The sequence below is a fragment of the Dipteris shenzhenensis genome, chromosome 20, assembly GCF_047967505.1.
Source record: "Dipteris shenzhenensis isolate YYH24624 ecotype China chromosome 20, Dip_SZ_1.0, whole genome shotgun sequence".
NCBI lineage: Eukaryota > Viridiplantae > Streptophyta > Polypodiopsida > Gleicheniales > Dipteridaceae > Dipteris > Dipteris shenzhenensis.
In genome coordinates, this window is record NC_141615.1 from 41629265 (window position 1) to 41644835 (window position 15571).

General features: G+C 44.3%; 1 protein-coding gene across 1 annotated transcript; it reads right to left on the reverse strand.

The window, feature by feature from the left end:
• Positions 1-10791: 10791 nt before the first annotated feature.
• Positions 10792-14362, reverse strand: LOC147889677 (phospholipase D alpha 1-like). Its single transcript, XM_087391480.1, has 3 exons — positions 14258-14362; positions 12210-14133; positions 10792-11562 (listed from the first exon to the last, which is right to left on the reverse strand). The coding sequence occupies exons 1-3, from the start codon at positions 14360-14362 to the stop codon at positions 11123-11125; spliced, it is 2469 nt and encodes an 822-aa protein (XP_087247606.1). The 3' UTR covers positions 10792-11122.
• Between the last annotated feature and the right edge of the window lie 1209 nt (positions 14363-15571).

Below are 15571 nucleotides of genomic sequence, written 5' to 3' on the forward strand. Positions count from 1 at the left end.
AAAAACCCCCCCTATTGTACACTCACCTGATATCATAAGTTTCCCCTTGTGAATCCCTCGAGGAAATAAGGAATATGCAATAGTGTGGTGGAAGGCAATAAGGGATGTGCATTCATTGGTGGAGATTCCTAACAACATACTCCCCATTCATCCCTTATAGAAGGTGGTCAAATGAAGGGATAGGATGTTGAGGAAGTACATGTCCAAGGTGGAGCACAATCACATGTTTAAAGAATAAGGTATAGTAGAGAACGGTTTATCAAAACAAATAAGGAAGTTCCATTAACAATTGCAAGTAGCTTGTGAAGAGAGATTAGACCTTATATAATTTGTTTCTTTAATGATAATGTTGTTGAAGAACGAAGAGAAGAATCATCAACACGCCAAAAGTAGCCTTAAGTCAAAAGCAAAGGATCCTTTCAAGGTCCAAGGGTCAAAATGAATTATAGTTTGAAATAGAGCTTGCATTGAGTAGGCTTCAACCACAGGATGAGTTCATGGTATCATTTTTATGTGACAATGTGGTGCCCACTTCGAACTCATTGTATCTACATTTGTGTGAAATTTTACTCAACCATTGGATCGGTTTAAAATAAAGGGTGTCACTATGGCTCATAGTGTGGCTTTAGTGAGGCTCTAGCCCATTATCTTACACATATGGTGCACAAGAGAAAGTTTGGGCCTGCTCTATATTTTCTTATTTGTGAGGTGCGAGTTGGCATCGAGAGGTTAGTGCCATGTGGTGCTCCCTCCTTACCCGTGCCCTATCTTGCCCAACATACTGAGAAGAGACAGCTTGCCCAGCACGCCCTCCTTACCCAACATGCCATCACTTTGTAATTGTTGAAGAACCTTTCAATTTTGGTGCCCAATTTCTGGTAGATCCATTCAATTTCACCTCATTTTTGGAATCCTCATGATTGTGCACCCCTTGGAAGGGGTTTTTTGTGACTTTAGTGAAGCAAGAGAGGTGAGGTTGAGTTTCGAAGATGAGAAGAATCAGGAGGAGGTGGAGGTGAGTAGGGATGGGTGTCATGGAAATAAAGGAAATTAAAGAGGTATGTTGGGGCATTGTTGTGATTATCAAGTTGTGCTTAGGTACTCCATAGGTAAATGGTGGGAGGCCACACATCTTTGCTTTTCTTTCCCTCTTTTAATTTTCAAACCTCTTACTACAAAGTTTATACTTTTATAGGAAATTTTCACTGATATTTCAACTTCTTTAATGAGCCAACAATAATATTTTGTAGGAACAAAGGATACAAACTTGAAAGATCTGCAAGAGAAGATAAAATTAGATCTTAGTGATCGTGTCATGGGCACCCATTGGAGAAAGGTAGAAAGACAGGTAGGAAGGGTTAATGGAGAAGGGTCAAGGAAAATAGCTGCTAGAAGCTAAATCAAGAGAGCTTCAAAGTTAAACTAAATTACAATGGCAAGCAATTATATGCATCACTCCACCTATAGCACAAGTGTTACCAATTGCTATGAGAATCATTTTGAGGAACAAAATATAAGCCTTTGAGAGCCACTCAAGAGAACTTCAAACTTAAACTAGATTACAATCGTGAGCAATTATATGTGTCACTCCAGTGTTCAAACTTAAACTAGATTACAATTGCAAGCAATTATATGTGTCACTCCACTTGTAACACAAGTGTTACTAGTTGCTATGAGAGTTGTTTTGAGACTCAAAATATATGGCTTTGATAACACCTTCCCTCAAGATCAACATCATGAAGTAGGCCTTCCCTCAAGATGATGATTATGGGGAATCAAAGAAGGATTGAGCATTACATTCCATCACACCCCTTTAATGGGAATGTCCTTCCTCTACGTCAAACCAAGAGCTAGTCGGTGTTTCTTGAAAAGCTCTTTATCGAGTATTTTGGTAAAGATGTCTACAACATTCTCTTTGCTATCACAATGTTGCAGTGTGACATCACCAAGTAACACTCTTTCTCTGATGAAGTGCTCTCGGACATCAATGTGCTTTGTCCTAGATATACTAGATTCTTGGCCAATGCTTGAGCCGATTGATTATCACAGTATATTGTTGTTGGCTTTGACTCATTAAAGTAATCTATTTCTAACAATAGTCTTCTAAGCTAGATAGCCTCACATGCACCTATAGTGAGTTCCCTATATTCTAAGTTCAGTCAAAGATAAAGAAATAGTTGGTTGTTTGTTTGACAACCATGATATAACACCTTCACCAAGGAAAAATGCAGATCCCTGTGTTGATCTCCTCATCTCATGATCTTCATCATAGTCACTGTCACAATATACATGCAACCATGGATGACTTCATCTGTATTCTATTCCAAACTATCTTGTACCTATAATGTATCTCAAGACTCTTTTGCTTGCATCCCAGTGAGACTGTTTTGGATTTGCCATAAACTGTGCAAGTGAGCTTATTCCATAACAAATATTTAGTCGTGTGATAGTTAGATATATAAGAGATTCGATGAGCTATCTATAGTATCTGTCATTGACTGTAGGCTTTTTTGAATCTTTAGTAAGTTTCAAACTCTGTTCCATGGGAGGGGCTGCAATCTTGCAATCTACCATATGAAACTTCTTCAGGAGGCTGTCAACATACTTGAGCTGACTCATAAATGTGCTATCTGAATCTCTTTAGAACTCAATTCCAAGACAATAGTGCATATAAGTCCAAGATCTTTCATGTCAAACTTTGCCGCAGATAAGTCTTGTTTTAGTTTTTTGATGAAGCTATCCTTGCTTCCTGTCACAATCAGATCATCTACGTACAAAAGTGCAATAGTAATGTCTTCCCCTTTAACTTTGTAGTAGAGAGTATGATCTGCATTGAATTTCATGTATCCCAGATAAGCAAAATACTTATCGATTCTACTGTACCAACTTCTAGGTGCTTGCTTTAAGCCATAGGGACTTTTCTTAAGATGGCAAACCTTATTCTCCTTTCCTGGTTCAACATAACCTGCTGGTTGTTGCATGTAAACTTCCTCATATAGGTAACCATTGAGAAATGCATTCTTGACGTCGAGTTGATACACATTCCATCTACAGAGTGTCGCTAGTGATATCAAGGACCATATGGAATCCATCTTTTCTATTGAAGCATAAGTTTCATCCTAATCTTCACCATATTGCTGTGCAAATCCTTTTGCAACTAGTTTGGCTTTGTATCTTTGAATACTTCCATCTGGATTGTACTTCACTTTGTATACCCATTTGTTTGCTATGGCCTTCTTTCTTGGTCGAAAGGTCGCATAATTCCCAAGTATTATTCTTATACAAAGCATCCATTTCTTCATTCATAGCAATTTGCCATTCTGGCTTGTCTACTACATCTTCGAAGTACACTGGCTCTTTTGTAGCCATGATGGTAGTCATAAGAGCATAGTTGGTCGTTTCAACCTGAATTGCTTTGCCTTTTTGAGCATATGTCAACCTAGCTGGTGGTTTGCTTTCCCTAGTAGACCATCTAAGCTGCTGTGGCTCTGCCTGGGGTGTTTTTGAAAATTCTTGGTCTTCTTCATCAACCTTTTCTATAGATGACTATGAAGTAGATGCTTCCATCTCTTGTGTATTTGAGGTTTTCCATTCTGATTCCTCATCAAAGGTTACATCTCTAGAGATAATGACCTTGCGGTTGATGGGATCATACAACTTGTATGCTTTGCTTTCTTCACTGTGGCCAACCATGATGCATTTGCATGACTTCGCATCCAATTTCCTATGATGATCAGCATGTATGTGGGCATATGGTATGCAACCAAATATGTGGAGATGCTCAATGTGTGTCTTGTGTCCAGTGAATGCTTCATAAGGTGTCATACCTTGTATCGGTTCGGTAGGAAGCCAATTAAGCAAATAGTTTGCAGTTGCTATTGCTTCTGCCCAATACTGATTTAGAAGATGCTTCTCACTAAGCATTGCTCTAGCACTATTTGCTAAAGTTCCATTCTTCCTTTCAGCTCTTTCATTTTGCTGAGGAGTATTTGCACAAGTGAATTGTCTTCAAATGCTGTGATTTCTGCAAAAGTTCAGAATGCTGCAGACATGTATTCACCTCCTCTATCTGATCTCATGACTTTGATCTTTTCGCCTGTCTGGTTTTCTACCATGGCTTTGAATTCTTGAAATTTGGAAAACACTTCAGATTTCTCTTTCAAAAAGTAGACCCAACAATATCTGCTATAGTCATCGATGAAAGTGAAGTAGTAAAGTGAACCATGGATGCTGCAGGTCTAGGCATAACCCCATAAATCTGTATGGATCAAATCAATAATACCTCGTGCACGAGAGGTACTTCTATCGAAATTGGCTCGCTTTTGTTTGCCAAAGCAGCATGCTTTGCAAACTTTTCCATGAAATTATAGCTTAGGAATCCCGATTGCCATATTCTGATTTCTAAGATCTAACAAGTACTTGAAATTAACATGAACATATCTCTTGTGCCATTTTGCAGATAGTGGCATGTGTTGCGGTTGAGCTGACATGGCATGCTTCTTTGGTACTGTAGCTAGCATTCTATACAAGCGTCCTTCCTTGACACCTTTTGCTACTAGCTAACATCTTTTGGATTTATCTCTGATAGTGCATTCATCTCCATCAAAGATGAATTGATAATTGTGTTCTATCATTTGACCTACTGACAAAAGATTCTTGCTAAGTTTCAGAACATAGAGTATATCTTTCACCAATCCTTTCGTACTAGTGAAATTATTCATAGGGATAACACCTGTCCCTTGAACTAGATTCGGTGTATTATCTACTACATAGATGACATTTCTCTGACCTTCTAATGGTTTCATCTCTGTGAACCACCATTCCTGATGATTTGTCATGTGAGATGATGCACCACTGTCGATATACCAAGTATCATGTTCTACTTGGTCAACTTGATAGTTGAAATTCTCTTTGGGATTGTAATTAGTGTCTAGGTACACTGTATCAGTTTGTTGCATTTCCTCATTTGCAAGAAACATATTCCCAGGTTTATTTGCACAATGATTGTGACTAGAATGTCCACCATGATGATTTCCTTTGCTGTGGTATTTCCCTTGATTACTGCTGGATTGACCGCCTTTTCATAGTGTCCAAACTTATGACAGTAGTTGCACTGGATGTTTGATACATTGGTGGATGCATTCCCTCGTCCTTGGAATCTTCCACGGCTGAAATGATTTCCTCACCGATAGTATCACAAGCTGCAAGCATCTCCTTTGCATCCACAATATCCTTGAAGTCCTTCATCACCTCTTTAGCAACTTGCACACGTAGGCGCTTGTGTCTTGGGTCCCTTAGTATCCCAATGACATCGCTTGACTTGAATAAACTAGCTAGAGCATATGAATAGTCAATATCATCCCCATCCGTTCTTCCCATCACATCTTCCATGAAGTTTCTAAAGAAGAACACAATGAAAACTTAGTCACAAACATTGTAGCACAAAAGAGTGTAATCTCATTGGACCATTTGATAACCAACCTTGTAGCTCGGACTCTCCTCTTTCTAGCACCACCAGTGGGTGCTAATGCATCCATGTTATGTAAGTACCTTCTTTTCCTCTCCTTCAATCCCAAAGGTGTTTCTTTCATCTTTTGCACTCGTTCTTCTGCCTTCTCTCATTCCTTCTCTATGGCTTGTCGTACTTGATTGTATATAGATCTTTCCAAGCCTTTTTTAGACTCAGCTAGCTTCTAATTTATGTCACTCCAAGTATAATGCATTTCGCTCCGAGTCCAATGCTTTAGCTTTATCATAAAGATCCTGGTTCTCCCTTTGAAGAGCCTGCATAGAGTTATGCATTTCAACAATGGCTCTGCACATCTCGCTTGCTTGCATAGCCATTGACTGAGCATTATTTAACCAATTGCAATAACCAAGAAACCCCGCATGTCCATTTCCAACAAACCGAACTAGCTCATGCACTATATGGAAAGGAGGGCTCTTTTGGTTGGCATGATCTAAAGGAAACAAGGATCCTTCTACCCAAAGGTCAAGATGCTTCTTTCCTTGCGAACGAAGACTGTGGATTTTGGAAGATCCCCTCAATCCTAGACTACGTGTGCTTGCATATTCAGCCTCCAACTCTAAGTGAACCTAGTACTTGTTGGAGACATCCTCGAATGGTGCCATGAGTAAAGGACTGTAGAGAAGGAGAAGGTGTGGAGATGTAGGCTTGAACGAGCAACACCCAGGAAGAGGGAGGGCAAGGAGGAGGAGGGATGGGGGAGGGAGGACTAGTAGTTGAAGAGGAGGAAAGGGGGGTAGACCAGCAGGTGTGGAGGGTGAGGAGGAGTAGGCATGGAGGAGGGAGGAGCAGGAGGGAGGGGGGAGGAGGAGCAGCAATGGAGAAGGAGGGACGGGGAGGGCAAGAGGAGCAGGCGTGGGGGAGGGAGGGAGGGGGAGGGCAAAAGGAGCAGGCATGGAGGAGGGAGGGAGGGAAGGGGAGGAGGAGGAAGGGGGAGGAGGGAGTGAGGAGGGGGAGAGGAGGAGAGGGGAGGGGGAGGAGGGAGGGAGGGAGGGGGAGGAGTAGGGAGGGGGAGGAGGGAGTGAAGAGGGGGAGTGAGGGAGGGGGAGGGAGGAGGAGGAGGGAGGGAGGGAGGAGAGAGAAGGAGGGAGAGAATTCAAAATTTGAATTTTTGAATTTTGAATTTTTGAATTTTCAATTTTTTGGTTCCCACCTAGGAGTAAGAGTTGTGTAAGAGGTGGGGTCACTTGTGGGCTTAACCCACCTAGGTGAGGGGAGGTTAGGACTTTTTGGGACCTACCTTGGCCCTTTCATTAGGACTAATCCATTCCTTATGAGGCCCTTTTGAGACCCCAATTCTCCCCTAATGGCCTGATCATTAGAATGGCCTTTTTGAGCATGAATGGCCCGCATCTGAGTTCTTCACCAAGTAGGACTGACTGGAGCTCTTCCAGTGTTGGAATTCGCCATTGGATGGCAATACTGTGGACAAGATTATTGTATCCCTCTGGTTTATAGTCTCTCCTACTGCTGCGAGTTGATTGTTATAGCCTTTTATCCGGAGTACATCAGCATGATCGGTTTCGCTGTTGTTGCGGAAATTGTGGTTGATTCGATTTCTCAGTGTGAGAATATTGGAAGAGTTCTTGGAGTCATAGAGAGCTGCAAACATATCCCATGCATCTTTTGAAGTCTTTTATCCCATTCTGCCTGAGCTCGAGCAATGGCAAGATTTGCTACAGGTGCAGAAACTGTTTGTGTAGCTGTAGATCCCGCTGTAGATCCTGCTACTAATGCTGTGACAATGGGTAGAGTAGAGCTACTGCTAGCTAGATCGTCCAATGGTCTAGGTGTAGTCCCATCGACATACTCCCAATGTTTGTCTTGGACTACAAGAATGGTCTCCATTTGGTATTTCCATGTGCCGTAATTGGAGTTGTCTAGCTTAGCAGATGCCTCCAGATTGAGGTTGCTAGTTGCAAACATGGTGCAAGAAATGTACTCAAATTAGTGTTGTGAAAATCTCTATCTAAATCAACTGCAAAACACTAACTGTGCCAAGTGAAATCTGAACTATCGGTGAAGATAGAACTGCAATATATAAAATTTGATCTATGTTACAGTGCTTGTGGCAAATGATGCCGGGAATAGCCAAGAGGCTTTACAAGGCTGAAATGATGTGCACAATGCAGTGAAATAGCCTAAGAGGCTTTACAATGATGGCATGTGTGTGTGAAATCAAATCATGTGCTATCTGCCCACTGAACAATCGACAATGCCTCTGAACAACTCTGAAGTCTACTCACTGAATTGATGAATGTCAGGTTTCAGGTAATGTGATGATGTGAAACTGTATGTGAGCATATGGACTGCGAGTAGGTTACTAGTCGGGAATTTTGGGCATGGCTTAGATTGGCAACTTGGGCAGATTCAAAGTGACCCCTCTATGGTGATCTAGTCTACTATGATCTAGATCTATACCAACCGTTGATCGATGAAAGAACAACAAAGAATTCCTTTTCTTTTATTCTTTTTAAGTGCTGGGTCAGATGCGCCGATGTAGAGGCTGATGTGAGTGTAGGAAGTGGATTTGTTGGGCGAAGCTCAAAAGTGAGTGATACTTGTGCCAAAATATGCATGTGATGTAAGAAATCGACTGACTTTGCTTTTTGGAGCGCCCTTAAATTCTTCCTAGATCAAGAGGTATGACTTGATCTAGGTGGAGGGGCAAAAGGAGTGCAAATGTGCTCAATGATGATGTGTCACTGTGGGTCACATGCAATGATGATGTGGCACTATGCCTAGCAAGAGGTGTGCCTATGAAGTAGTGATGAGGTGGCAACTGTGTGCACATGTAGTGAGTGTGGAGCAGTATGTGTGCTTGCAGAGGTCAATGCTGATTGTGCTATTGATGTGGCATTGATGAGGTGGCATAGATGACATGGCCGTGTTGATGTGGCTGATGATGTGTTATAGATGATGTGGTAGTCGATGCCATGTGTGAGTCGGTGGTGATGTGGCAAGCTGATGTGGCAACTGAGCTGGCAATGATGATGTGGCAGAGTGCTGTCACTCTTGATGTGGCATGTGGATAAGGTGTGCTACATGGATGCTGAGGTGTCTTGATGTGGATAAGGTTGCCATGTGGTAGTCTGTTGATCACACCTTGGCTAACTAGACTGGGTTAGGTGAACCATGGTTAAACCTTATCTGGGTTGGCTTGACCAACCCTATCTTCTATTAACCAATGTGGTTACAGGTATGGTTTGTGGAATGGATAAGGTGAGGTGCCACATGGCATTATCTAGCTCATCAACATCTTTGCCAAATTTTGATGGAATCAACAGATTCCGTCATTGGACGGCTTGAGCAAAAAAGCATCGAGTGAGCCAGGCTATTGGCATCCTTCGTAGGAGTTAAGTGGCGTCAAAAAGCCTAGCTAGAGATGCAACCAGAGATCGTTGCGGGAGCCCCTAGCCTTGGAAGGCGTTTGGGTGCACTGTTGAAGGTCGGCTAGCAGAGGAAGCCTGTGGAGATCATTGTCGTGCGAGAGAGTCTGACGGCCATGAGCCTTGGCCTTTGTTGTGAAGCAGAGTCGCCATGTGAGCCAGAGTTGTGAGGGAACGTGCAGATCTAGTTGGCTTGCTGGAGTCTGCAGAGCTCGTGGAGGAGAGGCTGGGCCGGAGCGCTCCTCTTTGGTCTATGGGTCAAGGGCGTTGTCCGAGGAGGAGCCGTCGGTTGGCACTGGCGCTGTCTGAGGAGGAGCCGATGCTCATGAAACTCCCCTTGTTGGGCTGCTACCATGATGAACTGCATAGGAGGCTTGGGTCGTTGGTAGTAGATGCGCTTGGAGCGCTACCTTTGGAGCGGGCTTTCGATGGAGAAGCTGCTCTATCGTTCGTGGTTGACATCGTCCGTGCAGATGCTCGTTGAGAAGCTGTTTATATCTTGACAGCAGACTGGTGGGTCGTTTAGAGAGGTGGATGGCTTGGTTGTGCTGATGGAGCATCGTGCTTGGTGTGGAACAGAATCGGCTGAGCGTCGCCATCCTCTTTGACTAGGTGCTCATGGATTGAGAGGCGAGTTGCCTTTACTGTGTATAAGCCACTGGAGTTCGGGCTGAGGCACGTCGATGGTCGTATGTCTTTGCTGTGTGGAGCAGCAGTCGGACGTTCTAGGCATATAGTTGCATGTAGATGGGCTAGTGCTAAGAGCCTTAGAACATGCTACCAGCCATAGTAGCCGTAGTAGCCGCTTGTGGAGAGGCAACCTTAGGCCGCCGATAAGTTGAACAACAGATAATAAATCTGTGTGAAGCAATTGGATAACAACCCACCTGTATGAAGGAGATGCCTCTGAAACCCTTCTCAGAGGTGGAAGAAGAATACACCTCTCTCACTCTCAAATCACAATGGAAAAAGGATACACCTCTCTCGCTCTCAAATCACAATGGAAAGAATAGACGGAATTCTTTCAAATAAACGAAAATCTCTCAATCTCTTATGGACGGAATTCTCTCTTTCATCAGTGGAATAAAACGATGCTTACTCAATCACTCTCAGTCACTCTCAATCAATCTCAATCTATCACTCTCTCTCACGTGAATCGCAATGCCTCAACGGAAGGCAAGGGAGCTCTGATACCATGAAGAGGGGAGAGGAGAAGGGTGGAGATGAGGAGAGAGGGCACAGCTAAAGAGCACATCACAAATGACTAATTGTACACTAAATTTAGTTGAAAATGTAGAATATATACAAACCCATTTAGGGTTAGGGTTAGGGCATCTAATTCTTTCCTTTATGGCACTCTATTGGGTTAGTGCTATGCACATATGATCACATGATGTTGAGCGTGAACTCTCAACAAGAGAGAGAGATCCGACGCTAAAAAAAAATCAAAATTTCTAACTAAACACCACTAATCAAATTTATTCCTCGAGATTAAAGGTAACCTATGATCCCAACTTTGCTACCAACGGAGTGGGTCTCTAAACCAGTCATCGCTTGCAGACGGGTCATGCTACTTGTTACCTTAAAGAATGTCCTAGTGCAAATAAAATGCAAAGTTTCAAGTTTTAGATTCCATTGTTTTTTAGGCATGTGAATTTTGTATGCAAGGAATTAAGAAAATTGGTGTTTGAATATGTTGAAAACATAAGTAGCTTTTGTGTGAATCATGGCGCATCATTGAAAAGTAGAAGGAAGAATGCACAATTACAAACCAAAGAGGAATCAAAGAAATGTACAATTAGAAACCAAATCTTGAGTGACGCCTATGTATAAATAAGCTCCACATTATTGAAAAGCAGAAGATAAGAGTATCAAGGTAACGATGGACGGAAGATTTTTTTGAATAATAGAAGACGGAATGGGTTCTGACCACCCTAGAATTATTCAGACAGCAAGGATGGGCTACCTTGAATTAATCAGACAGAAAAGATGGATGGAAGATTATTGACGAGGTAAGGATGGACGGAAGATTATTGACAAGGTAAGGGTGGATGGAAGAATATTATTGACGACAATAGATTAAGACGGAATGAATTCCGGCTACCCTTGAATTAATCACACAGTTAGGATGGACGAAAGGTTATCGACAAGGTAAGGATGGACGGAAGATTGTTGACAATAGAAGACGGAATGGGTTCCGAATTGATCAGACAGTAAGGATGGACGGAAGAGTGTCGTAATGGGCTCCGAGGACGGGAGCGTTTGTGTCGGGGAAGTTGACGTAGCCCTTACGGTTCGTCACCTCGCCTTTCGACGATACTTCGATCGGATACGCCAGCAGATGCGCAGAAAGATCCGTCACTTTATCTTCTGTATACTGATCCCATAACTCCTGCGATCTGTTGCGCACCTTCGTCACGCATTCCAGACTCTCTGGCCTCCGCAAATCGGGGTCGTCCACCTTCATCATCGTGTGCTCATACCACAGCGACATCCGAAATCCGTAGACTTGCCCCCGCGGTCTCGAGTCCGTTCCCACCAGATGCTGTGGCTGAAACGCTCCCACCGCAATCTCCGAGTCACGGGCACCGTCCATCGAACGCTGGTTGCAGTTGGCGGATCCGACGATTATGTATTCGTCGTCCACTGCATGCATTACAACAACACGATCACAGAATTAGGCAGTGTCAATATTGATTGCTATTTTGGAGCAATAAAAGTTGCGTAATTTTCAGCAGGGGTTCAAGCAAGCGACAGAATGATTCAAGGCTGGTCATGCCAATCCGGCGATGATGCACCACGGTTGTTGATCACTAAACGAATGTGCGTGCCAAAGCAAACGATGTTGATCTGAGCAGAATTTGAGAAGAAATGTACGTCCACATCAGAGAATGCAACGAAGATCAACAGCGCAATGATTTGTGTGCATCGAGCAAGTTTGAGCAATTCAGCGATGATGCACCACGTTTTTGCGATAATGTTGATCACTAAACGAATGTGCCAAAAGCAAACTATTGCCGTCTGGGAACAACGACACAGAATGCAACGAAGTTCAACAACGCAATGCATATCGACGTGTGGAGAAATGAACCACAACGACAACACAAATGCAACGAAGTTCGTGTGGATCGCGCAAGTTTCAGCAAATTAGAGAAGCAACGATCCCAAAAGATTGACAACGCAGAAGCGAAGGACGACAGGACGTCGATGGCGCAGGATTGAGTACGCAAAAACTAAAATCATAAGCGAACCATCAGAATTGAGCAAGAGAATATAGGAGAAGAACTCATCACCGATCATCGTCTTGGCGTGCACGTAGATCATGAACCTGCGCTTGTCTTGCGCGCTGCGGTAGTCTGTGCCTGCTTTGGGAGGATCAGTGGGAGGATTCTCACCCCCAATCCTTCGCTCGCGATTGCCTAAACAGAAAAAGTTGAGGTAATCCGTCGGTTTTGCATTGCTCGACATTCCGGCCTTCTCTAGAGCTCGAGCTATCTTCGTGTACATCATCTCCATCGTTAGCTTCTGCCAATGCAAGATCTCCTGCACACTCTCACTCTCCGGCACCCCCTCCGGCCACATCGGTATCACTACATACACTGCAAACCTCTCTCCCGCCTGGATCTTGCTCACGATCTTGAGAGTGAGCTCCATGGGAACAAGCTGCAACGCCCCCGCGTCCTGAAAAGAGCTCCAAGACGCCGAACTTCCGAGGAAATACTGATTCTCCATGTAGATGAAGTGCTTGGCTCGCCGGATTGCGCAGATGTACGCATCCTGGATGCTTCGGTCGATCGTGTTCTCTTTGCCCGCCACGAGCCCCTTGGAAGCGATTTCCTCGAGCTTGTCCATGGCGGGGAATCCGACCACAGCTCCCTCGTCTATCGAGCGAAAGATCTGTGCATTCCAAGCTGCTGGATCATCTTGCCGGATCGCTTCCCTGACCGGCCACAGATTTCTGACCGATTTCACATCCAGTAGACTTGCTCTTTTGCCTTGCTTCCTCCATCGCTGTTCAAAATTCGCGTGCACATCCCATGCCGCCGGACCCTCTATCCTGGAATGAACATCATGCCACGGCTCCCTTGGCCCGCCGTGTTCCAGAGATGCTCCCTCGAAGTTGCTCTGGTGGAAATCCTCCTTGTGGACGGTATTGAGCGTCCGGAAGAGCGCATGTTTCTGCGTGTCGTAGCGCCCATCGCAAAGATCGATGCCTCCCACGAAGCTCACCAGCTTTCGTTGGCTCTGGTCACTGGAGTCGGCGGCGACGTCAACCACGACTGTTTTTTGGTGGTGAGTGAACATCAAATCGACCTTGATGTCTTGAACAACAGTTGCACCATCGTCAGGATTGCGGGGGCACAGCACACAGTGAACCTTAGAGCCCTTGAAGTAGGCTTCTGTGTCCTGGTCGTGTGTGTGCATGATTCCTGGTATCTTAGCCCCCAAGACACTGCGGGACGTCCGATCGTCCCACACAAGCATCAACACCTTCACTCCTTCGGCGGCTTTGCGCTTCAGAATGTCCCCAAGATCAGATGTGCTAACTCTGCCCTCAGTACGAACCAAGGTGATTTTCGTGTACACTGACCACCCTGCGATGTAGATCAGGTGCTTGGCTCCATCGAGGGCGTTGTAGAGGTCCTGCCAGCATCGCGCTGGCTCGTAGTTTTTGCCTCCGTCCAGAGGTATGACCGGCCTGAACTCGTCCAGCACATGTGCGTCTTGGTAGAGGTGTATTTTGTTACCTTTGTGCTGCTTGAAGAAGGTGTGAGGGACGCCAGGAAACTGACGATCCTTGAGGCCTGCTCCCCAGGATGGATCTCTCTCCACTGTCTTGAACTCAAGCTTGAAATTGATTCTGCCTCTTATTGCGTGGGCATGCTCGTCTTGGTCGCTCACAAGATCATGCCAACCTTGCACTATTTGTCCCTGAAGGAGCAGCCGAGTCACTGGAATGTCTATTTGGCCGATCACAACCGCCGAAATTGGCAGCTGGTCTTTCACTTTGATCGTGATCTTGTCAGCTTCGTAAGCGCAGAATATTTGGAACTTTTCGTTCCATTTTGGATTCAAAGGGGCACGCATGTTTACCCGCGTCCTTGCCACTCTAGCAATGCCAAAATCAATGGTTGCATAGAGCTTGCTTAATCCCTTTCCTATCTTCGTGTACTCTTCAATCTCTTCGATAATCTGCTTACCGTAGCAGGTGCAAAGCTGCCAAATGAAATGACAAGTCCAAAGTCAGAGACTAGCAGGAAAGATTGAGATCACTTAGAGTCCTGAATGAACAAGGCGTTTCCTCACGCCCAAGTTATCTGTATGCTTCACTGCTATATACCTTTCGAAGAAATTTGGGAGGCCGGTCAGTACGCAAGTCATTGATCAGGTCGGTCGCTTCAATTATAGTCGCTTCAAGAACTCCGTGAACTACAGGCAGGGCCATCAAGCTCTGTCAAGCAGAGGATTGGACTGAATCGCTTGACACCAAGTGCCGATCTGCAAAGGCTGCAAGCGCAAAACAACACAATGTTTGTTTGATCGCAGTATTCTTATACAAAGAACAAGAAAGCCTCAGGGTTAAAGAGTTGATATGCTTCAATTGGGTTGCATGGTTCATCAAGTTATGCGTTACTTGCTGCGCTAAGATGGCCTTAGCAACATAAGGAACGAATTATCCTTCTGGAAGCGATATTGTGAGATCTACACTTTTACCAGGATAGTTACCTATGGCTCCGAAACCTTTACGCCTAACCGCAACTCAAGAATTCCTCGCTGTGTCGCAAATTTATCTTTCCGTTGACGTTAAGCCTTCCTTCTTTAAGTCGACCCAACCCAATTGTTGAGTGATAATGAAGTGGGAAACTAGACTCGAAGCCCGTCTATGATCTTTGCGTGCAAAGAGCGCATGCGCACCAGCACCATCTAGAAAGAGAGAAATTTGGGTACAAATCCCTCCGAAGCATCCAAGCCCAAACCATGAAGCGCGATCCTTAATTATTGAGCCCAGAACCTCCACCATTCCCACGCGTAAACCCGCCTCTGTCAGCGAACAGCAAAACTATTCTGTAGCCCCAATCCGTTGCCATTGGGAGCATCGTCGAACTAGCACGTTGCTCACAGTGCCTTGGAGGCAAGGTAACCTTTGATACCTGGCTTCACCGAAACTCATTGAATATATGCTGGGATGCGCAACTCTGAGCTCTAAGCAATCAGCAGTTAAAGGCAGAAAGAAAGCAACAATTTAGATCTAAAAGAAATGGACATTCCTAATGGACGTTTGTACTTCTGTCTCCTGTTACGTTAACGATCCTTTTTCAGCATCAATAAGCTAAATGAGGACACTTTCCCTTAATCTAGCTTTTTGGTCCAACGGTCCTAAGGGATGTAGTTGGTTAGTGAGTGCTAACTAGGCCCATTGTTTAGAAGTTAATTCATTTGGTCAAGTTGACCATGTTAATGGGTGTTTAGTGTTAGGATGCATCTACCTTTCTGGCGCAACGGTCCTAAGGGATATAGTTGGTTAGTGAGTGCTAACTAGGCCCATTGTTTAGAAGTTAATTCATTTGGTCAAGTTGACCATGGGTTTTTAGTGTTAGGATTAGTGGTAGTTTAGGTTTAGGTTTTTGTGTCTTTGTGAGGGTCCTTAATGACT

What these genes read in the sequence shown, in the direction of transcription:
- LOC147889677 (XM_087391480.1), bottom strand. Translation starts at nt 14,362, where the DNA reads ATGGCCCTGCCTGTAGTTCACGGAGTTCTTGAAGCGACTATAATTGAA. An exon ending in CTCCCAAATTTCTTCGAAAG is followed by an intron (nt 14,134 to 14,257) that starts GTATATAGCAGT and finishes TTCATTTGGCAG; the next exon opens with CTTTGCACCTGCTACGGTAA. An exon ending in GCACGCCAAGACGATGATCG is followed by an intron (nt 11,563 to 12,209) that starts GTGATGAGTTCT and finishes TAATGCATGCAG; the next exon opens with TGGACGACGAATACATAATC.